The following is a 14,631-nucleotide window of genomic DNA, read 5'->3' as shown; positions in this document are numbered from 1 at the left end:
TGTAATAACAAAGGGGGGGTGTAAGTCAATGTAAATAGTCCGGGTGGCCATTTGATTAATTGTTAAGTAGTCTTTTGGCTTGGGGGTAGAAGCTGTTAAGAAGCCTTTTGGACCTAGACTTGGCGCTCCGGTACCGCTTGCCGTGCAGTAGCAGAGAGAACAGTCTATGACTTGGGTGACTAGATCTTTGTCAATTTCTGTGTTGTGTTGTTGTCTACCCTTACCACCTGGAGCGGCACATCAGGAAGTCCAGGATCCAGTAACAGAGGGAGGTGTTTAGTCCCAGGATCCTTAGCTTAGTGATGAGCTTTGTTTGCACTACGGTGTTGAACGCTGAGCTGTAGTCAATGAACAGCATTCTCACATAGGTGTTCCTTTTGTCCAGGTGGAAAAGGGCAGTGTGTAGTGCAATTGATATTGCGTCATCTGTGGATCTGTTTGGGCGGCATGCGAATTGGAGTGGGTCTAGGGTTTCCAGCACGATAGAGTTGATGTGAGCCATGACCAGCCTTTCAAAGCACTTCATGGCTACCGACGCGAGTGCTACGGGGCGGTAATCATTTAGTCAGGTTACTTTCGCTTTCTTGGGCACAGGGACTATGTGTCATGTCCTGACCATAGTAAGAAAATGTGGAACGACACACACGCTGCACTTTGGTCCGCTCCACTCTACGACAACCGTGACAGAATCTCCCACCACATAAGGACCAAGCAGCGTGATCAGGAGGACTGGATCAAGCAGTGTGCCCAAGAGGAGTTGGCATCCTGGCCCCTGGAGGTGTTGGAGGAAAGAATAGACTGGACTTGAGAGCAGGTATTGGATAGATACAACAGCCTGCCGGGGAAGCAGGTGGAGGCAGCGAGGGAGTCACGGCAACGACGGAAGCCCGAGATGCAGCCCCCCAAAACATTTTTGGGGGAGCACACGGGGAGATTGGCAGAGTCAGGTTGGAGACCTGAGCCAACTTCCCGTGCTTACCGTGGGGAGCAAGTGAAGAAGCAAGCACCGTGTTATGCGGTGATGCGCACTGTGTCGCCAGTGCGCATTCACAGCCCGGTGCGATCTGTGCCCGCGCCCCGCATTTGCCGAGCTAGGTTGAGCATTCAGCCAGGAAGGGTGGTGCCAGCTCAGCGCTCCTGGTCTCCAGTTTGCCTTCTCGGTCCAGGATATTCTGCGACTGGCGCTGCGCACTGTGTCACCAGTGCGTACTCACAGCCCAGTGCGTCCTGTGCCCGCGCCCTGTGTTTGCCGGGCGAAAGTAAGCATACAGCCAGGACAGGTTGTGCCAGCTCTACGCTTGAGATCTCCAGTGCGCCTCCACGGTCCAGTATATCCTGTGCCTGCCCCACGTACCCGGCCTCCAGTGAGTCTATCCAGCCTGGTACGCCCTGTTCCTGCTCCCCGCACTTGCTCTGAGGTGCGTGTTACCAATCTGGCGCCACCTATACCTGCCCAACGCATCAGGCCTCCAGTCCGCCTGCCCAGTCCGGGGTGCCCTGTTCCTGCTCCCCGCACTCGCACTGAGGTGCATGTTACTAGTCTGGCGCCACCTATGCCAGCCCCACGCTTCAGGCCTCCAGTGCGCATTCCCAGTCCAGAGCTTCCGGCGACAGTTCCCAGTCCAGAGCTTCCGGCGATGTACTACAGTCCGGAACCTCCTGAGACGGCCTGCAGTCCGGAACCTCCTGAGACGGCCTGCAGTCCGGAACCTCCTGAGATGGCCTGCAGTCCGGAACCTCCTGAGACGGGCCTGCAGTCCGGAACCTCAGGCGATGATCCACGGTCCGGTGGCACAGAAGCAGAGGGATCAGCGGGGGTTATGCCCCAAACCAGAGCTGCCTCCTCTGTTGGAGGATCTGCGGGATAAGGTTATGTGTACTGCATCAGAGCCGCCATAGACATTAGTTACCCATCCTACCCTCCCTTTAGATTTTTTGTTTTTTTGGGGGGGTTTGGTTGTTGTTTTGTTTAGGTGCAGTCGGAGTCCGCACCTTTTGGGGGGGGGGTACTGTCACGTCCTGACCATAGTAAGATGTTATTTTCTATGGTAGAGTAGGTCAGGGCGTGACAGGGGGTGTTTTTCTATGTTTTGAATTTCTATGTTGGTTTTGTTTGGGATGATCTCCAATTAGAGGCAGCTGGTCCTCATTGTCTCTAATTGGAGATCATCCTTAAGTAGGGTTTTTTTCCACCTGGGTTTGTGGGAGATTAATTTGGAGTAGTGTATGTTTCACCTCTCATAATAAAATGTGGAACAACACACACGCTGCATTTTGGTCCGCTCCTCTCTACGACAACCGTGACACTATGCTGGTCTGTTTGAAACATGTACCTCTCCCTGTCCTAGTCAATCAATTGGCTGAGCACAGCCTGGACCACCGCAGCCCACCTCCGCTGGGCTGTGCTCTCTGGATCAGAGCTCTGTCCCTTTGGCCTTTGCGGCCTGCACGCAACCGGCATCTCAGCAGCCCTCTTTTCAGGTGACTTATGTGGCTGTGGCCTTGCAATCAGCTTCGAGACACAGCAGAGGCTGGATCATTCCGGCTATTGTGATAGGGAGTTCGATGGTGAGGCATATATCGGTACCTGGGGCAAAAACTTTGTGTTTTCCTGGGGGAAAAGTTCAGGATATCACCAGGTGCTTCCTGTGGCTGTGAGTCAATCACCAGGGGCTGATACTGTCATGGTTCATGTGGGGTAGAATGACATTATGAAGGGCAGCTCATAACAGCTGAAGATGGATTTTAAAGAACTGATTGGGTCACTACTTGACACTACGAGACTATTGCAGCTCTGTGGGTGTAACATTTATTGACAATTTTGATAACTTCTGGAAACAAAGCTCATATTATATGGAGGATGGTATCCACCCAAATAATTTGGGTTCCTTGACCCAAGCCCAGCTGATTTAATCCCTACCATTGTGTCACTGAGTTGTCATAATGTTCCAGCAAAGGTATATTATCCCAGGGGTGTTAGAAGACAATGTAAGTAACCTAATTTATGTCCCCCTTACTGCCCTGAATGCCTCTGCTGATTCTACAGCTATTCTATGTAATTACATGCCTTTGAACCAGTGTTATACTGTTAGCACTGGGGTGGTGTGCCCTAGCAGGAAGTCCACTGTGTGCAGCTCAATCAATCATTTGCTAGTAACAAATGACATTCATATTCTGACAGTCTCTGAAACTAACTTAGATAATATATTTGATGATACAGTGGTAGCAATACATGGTTATAACATCTACAGAAAAGACAGAAATGCCAAAGGTGGAGGTGTGGCTGTTGTTATTCAGAACCACATTCCTGTAAAGCTTAGAGAGGATCTTATGTTAAATACTGTTGAAGTAATATGGCTACAGGTTCATCTGCCTCACCTAAAGCCCATTCTGGTGGGAAGCTGCTATAAACCACCAAGTGTGAACAGTCAGTGTCAGGATAATGTGTGAAATGCTTGATAATGTATGTGATATCAATAGAGAGGTATACTTTCTGGGTGATTAAAATATTGACTTCGCTTTCATCAAGCTGCCCACTCAAGAGAAAGCTTCAAACTGTAACTACTGCCTACAATCTGGTTCAGGTTATCAATCAACCTACCAGGGTAGTTACAAACACTACAGGAATTAAATCCTCAACATGTATTGGTCACATCTTTACTAATGCTGCAGAAATTTGGTTGAAAGCAGTATCCAGAGCCATCGTACGTAGGGATCACAATATAGTAGCCATATCTAGGAAAACCAAAGTTCCAAAGGCTTGGCCAAATATTGTGTATAAGAGGTCTTACAAGAAGTTTTGTAGTGATTCCTATGTTGTTGATATTTAGAGTATTTGTTGGTCCGTGGTGTGTAATGAGGAGCAATCAGACGACACACTTGATACATTTATGAAATTGCTTATCACAGTTACTAATAAGCATGCACCCATGAACAAAATGTCTGTAAAACTGTTAAATCCCCATGGACTGATGAGGAATTTAACAATTGTATGGTTGAGAGGGATGAGGCAAAAGAAATGGCAAACAGGTCTGGCTGTACAACCAATTGGCAAACATATCGCAAATTGAGAAATCATGTGACAAAACTGAATAAAAAGAAGAAAACTACACTATGAAACAAAGATAAATGACATAAAGAATGATAGTAAAAAGCTTTGGATTACCTTAAATGACATTTTGGGCAAAAAGGCAAACTCAGCTCCATCATTCATTGAATCAGATGGCTCATTCATCACAAAACCCACTGATATTGCCAACTCATTTAATGATTTTTTTCATTGGCAAGATTAGCAAATTTAGGCATGACATGGCAGCAACAAATGCTGACACTACACATCCAAGTATATCTGACCAAATTATGAAAGACAAGCATTGTAATTTTGAATTCCGTAAAGTAAATGTGGAAGAGGTGAAAAAATTATTGTTGTCTATGAACAATGACAAGCCACTGGGATCTGACAACGTGGATGGAAAATTACTGAGGATAATAGTGGACGATATTGCCACTCCTATTTGTTATATCTTCAATTTAAGCCTACTAGAATGTGTGTGCCCTCAGGTCTGGAGGAAAGCAAAAGTTATTCCCTTACCTAAGGATAGTAAAGCCCCCTTTACTGGCTCAAATAGCCGACCAATCAGCCTGTTACCAACCCTTTGTAAACTTTTGGAAAAAATTGTGTTTGACCAGATACAATGCTATTTTACAGTAAACAAATTGACAACAGACTTTCAGCGCGCCTATAGGGAAGGACATTCAACAAGCACAGCACTTAAATGACTGATGACTGGCGGAGAGAAATTGATAATAAAAACATTGTGGGGGCTGTTTTGTTAGACCAGTGTGGCTTTTGACACTATCGATCATAGTTTATTGCTGGAAAAATATACGTGTTATGGCTTTACACCCCCTGCTATATATTGGATAGAGAGTTACCTGTCTAACAGAACACAGAGGTTGTTCTTTAATGGAAGCCTCTCCAACAAAATCCAGGTAGAATCAGGCATTCCCCAGGGCAGCGCTCTAGCCCCTTACTTTTGAAAATCTTTACTAACGACATGCCACTGGCTTTGAGTAAAGCCTGTGTGTCTATGTTGCGGATGACTCAACACTATACATGTCAGCTACCACAGCGACTGAAATGACTGCAACAATTAAAAAAGAGCTGCAGTTAATTTCAGAATGGGAGGTAAGGAAAAACTAAAAGCTTTGTATTTGGGACAAATCATTCATTAAACCTCAACTAAATCTTGTAATGAATAATGTGGTAATTGAGCAAGTTGAGGAGACTAAACTGCTTGGAGTAACCCTGGATTGTAAACTGTCATGGTCAAAACGTATTGATACAACAGTAGCTAGGATGGGGAGAAGTTTGTCCACAATAAAGCGCTGCTCTGCATTCTTAACAGCAGTATCAACAAGGCAGGTCCTACAGGCCCTAGTTTTGTCGCACCTGGACTACTGGAAACTTGCAATTGGCTCAGGAACAGGGCAGCACGGCTAGCCCTTGGATGTACACAGATAGCTAACATTAATAATATGCATGTCAATCTCTCCTGGCTCAAAGTGGAGGAGAGATTGACTTCATCACTACTTGTACTTATGAGAGGTATTGACATGTTGAATACCTCTCATGCATACCCCACAAGACATGCCACCAGAGGTCTCTTCACAGTCAGACTATGGGAGGCGCTCAGTACTAAATAGAGCCATGACTACATGGAACTTTATTCCACATCAAGTAACTCATGCAAACAGTAAAATTAGATTTAAAAAACAGATACAATCCATTTAATTTACATTTAAGTCATTTAGCAGACGCTCTTATCCAGAGTGACTTACAGCAGTGAATGCATACATTTCATTTCAGGCATTTTTTTTTTGTACTGGCCCCCCGTGGGAATCGAACCCACATCCCTGGCGTTGCAACCACCATGCTGGCGTTGCAAACACCATGCTCTACCAACCATGCTCTACCAACTGAGCCTTATGAACAGCGGCGACTGTGAAGCAACACAAACATAGGCACAGACACATGCATACAAACACACGATAACATACACACTATACACACACGTACACATGGATTTTGTGTTGTAGATATGTGGTAGAGTAGGGGCCTGATGGCACACACTTAATGTTGTGAAATCTGTTGTGAATGTATTGTAATATTAAAAAAAAATGTATAACTGCCTTAATTTTGCTGGATCCCAGGAAGAGTAGTTGCTGCCTTAACCAGTCTTCATTATACAGTATGAATCCAATATCTCTTATCAGGTAACTTCAAACTGACCTGGAGCCAGTCTGCAGCAATCTGAGCAACCAGCGAACAACCCACCACATTCCATTCTCTCTGCAGTCCACAATAGCCATGATCTATCTCTTAAACGTATGTCAAAGGCCCTGGGCCCTCTGTTTTCTAACCACTCTGTTTGGATTGACACACACACACACACACACACACACACACACACACACACACACACACACACACACACACACACACACACACACACACACACACACACACACACACACACACACACACACACACACACACACACACCGCACGCTTCAAAACATTATGCTGTTAATAAGGGCCTGCCCAGGAGAGGCTCAGGGGATTGGGTCATTTGTCCGTGTCAGCAGGCAGGCTGTGGTGGACTGGACTGGTCAGCCGTAGGGACGTTAGGGCTGTGCGGGGAGGGAAGTTATGGGTGGGGTTATGTGAGTGAGGCCGTTGGGGTTATAGGACTATGGGATGGTTGGCTAAGAAAGTATAATAAGACTGTGGTGGGTTTGAGGGAACACTAGTTTGTACATGTAAGGCTGGTGGGTTTGAGGGAACACTAGTTTGTACATGTAAGGCTGGTAGGTTTGAGGGGACACTCGTTTGTACATGTAAGGCTGGTGGGTTTGAGGGGACACTCGTTTGTACATGTAAGGCTGGTGGGTTTGAGGGGACACTCGTTTGTACATGTAAGGCTGATGGGTTTGAGGGGACACTAGTTTGTAGATGTAAGGCTGGTGGGTTTGAGGGGACACTCGTTTGTACATGTAAGGCTGGTGGGTTTGAGGGGACACTCGTTTGTAGATGTAAGGCTGGTGGGTTTGAGGGGACACTCGTTTGTAGATGTAAGGCTGGTGGGTTTGAGGGGACACTAGTTTGTACATGTAAGGCTGGTGGGTTTGAGGGAACACTAGTTTGTACATGTAAAGCAGGGGTGTGAAACTCATTCAACGGAGGGCAGACTGCAGCAGGTTTTTGGTCTTTCACTTCAACTAAGACCAAGACAACCCGGTGAGGGGAGTTCCTTACTAATTAGTGACCTTTATCCATCAATCAAGTACAAGGGTGTAGCGAAAACCCGCAGACACTCGGCCATCCTTGGAATGAGTGTCACGTCCTGACCCTAGTAAGATGTCATTTTTCTATAGTAGAGTAGGGCAGGGCGTGACAGGGGGTGTTTTGGGCTAATCTATGTTTTATATTTCTATGTTGCAGTTCTAGTTTGTCTATTTCTATGTTGGGGTTTATTGGGTTGACCTTCAATTGGAGGCAGCTGGTCCTCATTGTCTCTGATTGGAGGTCATATTTAGTAGGGGTGTTTCTGCATGTTGTTTGTGGGTTATTGTCTTTAGAGTAGTGTGTGATCCTCTCTGCGTCACGGTTTGTTGTTTTCCTATTTTCAAGTTATTAAGTGTATTGCATTCAGTTTCACTTTTAATAAATATGTGGAACTACAAAAATGCTGCATCTTGGTCCGCTCCTTCGAACAGCCGTGACAATGAGTTTGACACGTGATGTAAAGCCAGGTAGGTTTGAGGGGACACTAGGTGACAGTTACAGTAGGTGGTTGAGGCTGTTTACAGGTCACAACAAGAGCGATAGGGTTACGGGGACCATGGTTAGTGGGTACACAGCGATTATGTGAGGTCCCTAAAATATAGGCCCTTGTCTGCCATGGCCCATTGTAGGTCCCTCCATCCCGTGACAGAGCGAGGGACCTTTTCTCTTTTCTTTACCTGGCATCTTTGGGGTCCCCAGACACAGTGTGTCTCCTCCTCTTCAGCTCTTGAGAGAACCGTCTCTTCCCTGCTGCCCTCATCCTCTCCTGCTCTCCATTCATCCCCCACGAGATCCTCCTCTCCTTCTTCTCGTCCTCTAAAGACTTGGACCTGTGTCCATTCATTTTGGGTTTCCCCACCGTGTGTGTTTGTGTGTATGCAATGCAAGTATTCATAGAGAAACACGATCATGCAAAAAGATTGAAACGTGCACCAATTAGCATGCAGAAAAAAGACAGACTAAATGAACCCAGACTGATAAAAAACGGGCATGCATGACTGACAGAAGAACAAACTCCAACTATGCTTTTGATTTCTTCAATATATTCAATTGGTTCTTGATGCTCAATTACCTTGTAAATGATCTCGTAAGAACATATGAAACTAAATTAAAGTGTCGAGCGGGGGTACCGACCTGAGCCGCCCGCGCGGGCGTTCTGATTGGATGGACATGTAGGATGTGCTGCTGAGGCGTGAGGCACTGCTGGCGCGGGATAGGGCCGACGCGTCACTCATGTCGCTGTCTGACGAGCGGGCCGACACGTTGTCAGAGCTCCGCCGCTGATCCGCATACATCTGGAGGCAGTGAGAGAGGAGAGAGGAAGATAGTTACTGTACATAGTTACTGTACATACAGTAGGTCCAATAAAATACTGGTGTCTAGCTGAGGTTTATGTGTAGATCTGCTCCCCAACAGTGGTGGAAAAACTACCCAATTGTCATACTTGAGTAAAAGTAAAGATACCTTATTAGAAAATGACTCAAGTAAAAGTAAAGATACCTTATTAGAAAATGACTCAAGTAAAAGTGAAAGTCACCCACTAAAATACTACTTGAGTAAAAGTCTAAAAGTATTTGGTTTTAAATATACTTAAGTCTCAAAAGTAATTGCTAAATATATACTTAAGTATTGAAAGTAAAAGTAGAAATCATTTCAAAGACCAGAAGCACAAATTTCTTGTTTTTTTATTTACGGATAGCAAGGGGCACACGCCAACATTCAGACATAATTTACAAACGAAGCATTTGTGTTTTGTGAGTCCGCCAGATTAGAGGCAATAGGGATGACCAGGGATGTTCTCTTGATAAGTGCATGAATTTGACCATTTTCCTGTCCTGCTAAGCATTCAAAATGTAACGAGTTCTTTTTGGGTTTCAGCGAAAATCTATGGAGTAAAAAGTACATTATTTTCTTTAGAAATGTAGTGAAGTAAAAGTAAAAGTTGTCAAAAATATAAATAGTAAATTACAGATACCCCAAAAAACTACTTAAGTAGTACTTTCAAGTATGTTTAATTAAGTACACCACTGCTCTCCAATACCCAAAGTGGCATCTGTTATAACTGACAATGAAAAGGTAATCAGCATGGAAAACTCTCCAACTTTTTATGTGTGAAGGACAGTGGCCATCCTGAACGACAGTTAATATACTGTAGCTCTAGGTCTAGAACTATATAATTACAACAGAGTTGTAATGTTAAGTTGGACCAGGAAATAGTGCCTGTCTTCCAGCAGAGAGATGCAACAGTACTGACCTCTCGTTTGGTCTTGAGGTCCGTCCCGGGGTCATGGGAGGCTGAAGGCCGGTAGGAATGTACTTTCATGTTCATCTGTCTGGCTCGCTCCTCTACTGCTAGAGCTGGGAGAAAATTACTTAATTAATGAATACAGTAATAATACAGTAAATTACACAAACTGACAACTTCTCAGGTGAATGACAGTGAAGGTGAATGATGTAGGGTGAAGTTGCTCCTAGACGCTGATCTTGGGTCAGTTTTGCATTTCCCCTACTTATGTTTAAGGTTAGGATTCGGGGAAGGGAAATCTGATCCTAGATCTGTACCAAGGGGGAACTTCACCCGGGAACAAGGTGAACAGAGGAACAGGAGGTGATTGGAGGTGTTAGACAACTGTACAGTACTCTTAGTGTCATTGCTCTATTTGAACACTAGGTGGCGCATGCTGTGCATCACTTTCATTAGATGTCATGTACGGAATACTACAACATGCACAGAGGGTCATAATTGTTGGGGGATATAAAGAGGGAAAAGGCAAATCACATCTACTGGATAGAAAGGGTCTAAAATCTAAAACATAATATAAAGTTGGGTCAGATACAGTCGTGCCATAGAATTACCTTTTTCATTAGGTTCACTAGCATCAAACGGTTTATTATCTACAGGTATATTTTCTTCATGTACATGGAGGTAGAAGAGAATGAGGAATGTAAAGAAACAGAGAAGAGTGAGGAAGAGTACTCAGACAAAATGGTTTTGAATGGTCGGAGTTGTAGTACAAGACACCTCATGACACAGACAGACAGACACTCCTTGACAACCTACCTTGCTCTACACTGCTGCTTCTGGCAGGAACCTGTGGGAGCTGTCTGCCCCTGCGACCTGACTGGGGAGTCCCCGTAGGAGGGGAGGGGCTGTGGGTGTGTGTTCTGAGAGAGAGAGAGAGAGAGAGAGAGAGAGAGACAAGAGACAGAAAAAGAGAGAAAGGAGAAAGAGAAATGAAATACAAGTGAATGAGTTCAACTCCTCCACAGTAGGCCCATTCCAGCACATATAAAACCCAGGGTGGCTACATCCTTGACCATACACTAGAGGGAACCAATGGGCTTGGTTTACTGCTCCCACAACCAATAAGAGCAGCAGGACAGTGGGTATAGGGAGCACAGAGGTCAAAATGGGACAAAAGGGGTATATTTTAGGGCACCAGCATGCACCTGTCCGGTCGTGGTGAGTTAGGGGCAGATCCCCCCAGGGGTGTCTGGTTAAAGGGGCGTAGCGGCCCCCCTCTCCCCCTACTGCCCCTCAGTATAGAGGTGGGCTGGATACGACTGGCATCAACAGGCCACGTGGAAAGAAAAGAACAAACAAACGAAAGAAAGCTAAATGACATAAATGGTAAAGAATGTAAATCATATTCAACATAATGAAGGACCTCATGGCCCACAATGTAAGTCATATTCAACATAATGAAGGACCTTATGGCCCACAATGTAAATCATATTCAACATAATGAAGGACCTTATGGCCCACAATGTAAATCATATTCAACATAATGAAGGACCTTATGGCCCACAATGTAAATCATATTCAACATAATGAAGGACCTTATGGCCCACAATGTAAATCATATTCAACATAATGAAGGACCTTATGGCCCACAATGTAAATCATATTCAACATAATGAAGGACCTTATGGCCCACAATGTAAATCATATTCAACATAATGAAGGACCTCATGGCCCACAATGTAAATCATATACAACATAATGAAGGACCTTATGGCCCACAATGTAAATCATATTCAACATAATGAAGGACCTTATGGCCCACAATGTAAATCATATACAACATAATGAAGGACCTTATGGCCCACAATGTAAATCATATTCAACATAATGAAGGACCTTATGGCCCACAATGTAAATCATATTCAAGATAATGAAGGACCGCATGGCCCACAATGAACCAGAACACAATAAATGAAGGACATAACAATTCAAGAAAACACAGAGCTAGGGCTATGGGCCTACTGACAGTACACCTTAACAACGCTCATTTAGAAAAGGTTTTGCTGTGTTGCTAAATTTCATTCACAGCAAAGTCTCAATTTGAAACAATTGAGATTGACATCAGACATCAACACATTCTAGATTTGAAGAGCGATGATCTCCATCCAGATAGAGGACAGGATGAATGGGGGTGTATGAGAGGGATGGGGTGAATGAATGAATGAATGAAAGAATGACCTTACCTGTCAGCCTCCAGACCTTTCTTGCTGTTACCTCTCTGACTGTTAGGTCTGCCCAGGCTCCCTGACTGCCTGTGACGTGGAGGACATGAGAAGAAGACAAAATGGAGGATGGGTAACCCAATGGAGAAACAAAACTAAAGACGAATCTTGAATGCATGGTCAGCTGGTGTTTTATTTAAAATAAAAGAGATGCTTTGGCTGAAATGATTTTGTTTAAAAGAAAAATGTGACAACATTTTAGACTACTATATTGCACTACTACATTGCTTGCTACTAACTGTTCAGAACAGAAACATCAAAACACCATGACAACAGAGCACGTGGAAGTCAGATGTGTAGCAGAGGAAGCAGGAAGTCAGGTGCAGGTCAGTAAGGTGAAGCAGCAAGAGGAGCAGTAACTACAGCGTTACAACAACCCACCAGCTTATACTGTAATCTAGAACATCTAGGAAAGCTATAAAGTGCAGGGTTAGGGTTAGGGTTAGGTTTAGGGCAGGGCTAGTGCAAGGGTTTGGCTTATGGTTAGATGAAAACTATAGTAGCCACGCAGTGCTAAGCAAGTACAGTAGCAGGACTGCAGCTTGGGTCCTGGGAGGTAACGGTAGGGCTAGGTCGGTACCCAGTACCTTTCTTCCTCTGGGGAGGCCTGCTCTACTAAAATCCTGGGACTTGTGGGCTGTCTGCGGGGCAGAGAGTTGGAGCATCTGGAGGAGTGGAGGGGGGAGGCATCCCCCAGGTGGGGAAACAGGGAGAGGGACACAGTGAGTGGAGGGAGGGCTGGGTTCATGTTAGTTTAGAACGAGCTAAAAGCATTGGGATTCCCTGGCAACTAGAATGCCTCTGCTGGCCAAAACACTCACTGACAGTAGGTGTGAATTATTGTGCAGGTCAATGTGAAAGAGCTGTTATTGTGTAGTCACTGTGTTGCTCAGCATCTCTCAATATACACTGAGGAGCTAGTGGTGAACAAAATTGATAGATAACATGACAAGAACGGGAGAAGTGATGTTGAATCTTTGTTGATTCAGCGTATTGGTATACTCTGGGAAAATAGAACACTGAAATGATTGTTTTTTTTTTACAGTATTTGAGAGAATAAAGAAACGTTCACCAACTAAAGAAACATTGTAAACCTAGAAAAGGAGGTGCAGTAGGTTATCTCCTATAGAGGAGGATGGTGTGTGTACCTGTCTCTATCAGGAGAGTGGAGGTTGGTGTGTGTGTACCTGTCTCTATCGGGAGAGTGGAGGTTGGTGTGTGTACCTGTCTTTATCAGGAGAGTGGAGGTTGGTGTGTATGTACCTGTCTCTATCAGGAGAGTGGAGGTTGGTGTGTGTGTACCTGTCTCTATCAGGAGAGTGGAGGTTGGTGTGTATGTACCTGTCTTTATCAGGAGAGTGGAGGTTGGTGTGTCTACCTGTCTTTATCAGGAGAGTGGAGGTGGGTGTGTGTCCACCTATCTTTATCAGGAGAGTGGAGGTTGGTGTGTATGTACCTGTCTCTATCAGGAGAGTGGAGGTTGGTGTGTGTGTACCTGTCTCTATCAGGAGAGTGGAGGTTGGTGTGTATGTACCTGTCTTTATCAGGAGAGTGGAGGTTGGTGTGTGTCTACCTGTCTTTATCAGGAGAGTGGAGGTTGGTGTGTGTCTACCTGTCTTTATCAGGAGAGTGGAGGTTGGTGTGTGTACCTGTCTCTATCAGGAGAGTGGAGGTTGGTGTGTGTGTACCTGTCTCTATCAGGAGAGTGGAGGTTGGTGTGTATGTACCTGTCTTTATCAGGAGAGTGGAGGTTGGTGTGTGTCTACCTGTCTTTATCAGGAGAGTGGAGGTTGGTGTGTGTCTACCTGTCTTTATCAGGAGAGTGGAGGTTGGTGTGTGTACCTGTCTCTATCAGGAGAGTGGAGGTTGGTGTGTGTACCTGTCTCTATCAGGAGAGTAGAGGTTGGTGTGTATGTACCTGTCTTTATCAGGAGAGTGGAGGTTGGTGTGTGTACCTGTCTCTATCAGGAGAGTGGAGGTTGGTGTGTATGTACCTGTCATTATAAGGAGAGTGGAGGTTGGTGTGTATGTACCTGTCTATCAGGAGAGTGGAGGTTGGTGTGTATGTACCTGTCTTTATCAGGAGAGTGGAGGTTGGTGTGTATGTACCTGTGTCTATCAGGAGAGTGGAGGTTGGTGTGTATGTACCTGTCTTTATAAGGAGAGTGGAGGTTGGTGTGTGTCTACCTGTCTTTATCAGGAGAGTGGAGGTTGGTGTGTGTCTACCAGTCTTTATCAGGAGAGTGGAGGTTGGTGTGTGTACCTGTCTCTATCAGGAGAGTGGAGGTTGGTGTGTATGTACCTGCCTTTATCAGGAGAGTGGAGGTTGGTGTGTATGTACCTGTCTCTATCAGGAGAGTGGAGGTTGGTGTGTGTGTACCTATCTCTATCAGGAGAGTGGAGGTTGGTGTGTATGTACCTGTCTTTATCAGGAGAGTGGAGGTTGGTGTGTGTCTACCTGTCTTTATCAGGAGAGTGGAGGTTGGTGTGTGTCTACCTGTCTTTATCAGGAGAGTGGAGGTTGGTGTGTGTCTACCTATCTTTATCAGGAGAGTGGAGGTTGGTGTGTATGTACCTGTCTCTATCAGGAGAGTGGAGGTTGGTGTGTGTGTACCTGTCTCTATCAGGAGAGTGGAGGTTGGTGTGTATGTACCTGTCTTTATCAGGAGAGTGGAGGTTGGTGTGTGTCTACCTGTCTTTATCAGGAGAGTGGAGGTTGGTGTGTGTCTACCTGTCTTTATCAGGAGAGTGGAGGT

At 45.2% G+C, this 14,631-nt stretch overlaps 1 protein-coding gene across 9 annotated transcripts in view; it reads right to left on the bottom strand.

The window, feature by feature from the left end:
• Positions 1–14,631, bottom strand: part of LOC106588706 (regulating synaptic membrane exocytosis protein 1) — a 203,930-nt gene that overhangs the window by 12,141 nt on the left and 177,158 nt on the right. For 4 of the 9 annotated variants that reach the window (XM_082958799.1, XM_082958801.1, XM_082958800.1 and 1 more), the window contains 6 exons: positions 12,463–12,540; positions 11,837–11,905; positions 10,799–10,912; positions 10,410–10,513; positions 9,603–9,706; positions 8,483–8,643 (listed from right to left, as the gene is read on the bottom strand). In XM_082958799.1, coding sequence (XP_082814925.1) covers positions 8,483–8,643; positions 9,603–9,706; positions 10,410–10,513; positions 10,799–10,912; positions 11,837–11,905; positions 12,463–12,540 — 630 coding nt within the window. Of the gene's footprint in view, positions 1–8,025; positions 8,179–8,482; positions 8,644–9,602; positions 9,707–10,409; positions 10,514–10,798; positions 10,913–11,836; positions 11,906–12,462; positions 12,541–14,631 lie in introns of all 9 variants that reach the window. The other 5 variants (XM_082958806.1, XM_082958803.1, XM_082958802.1 and 2 more) reach the window with 5 other exon arrangements.

The sequence above is a fragment of the Salmo salar genome, chromosome 12, assembly GCF_965601325.2.
Source record: "Salmo salar chromosome 12, fSalSal1, whole genome shotgun sequence".
NCBI classification, from domain to species: Eukaryota; Metazoa; Chordata; class Actinopteri; order Salmoniformes; family Salmonidae; genus Salmo; species Salmo salar.
This window is presented reverse-complemented; position numbering and strand designations above follow the sequence as displayed.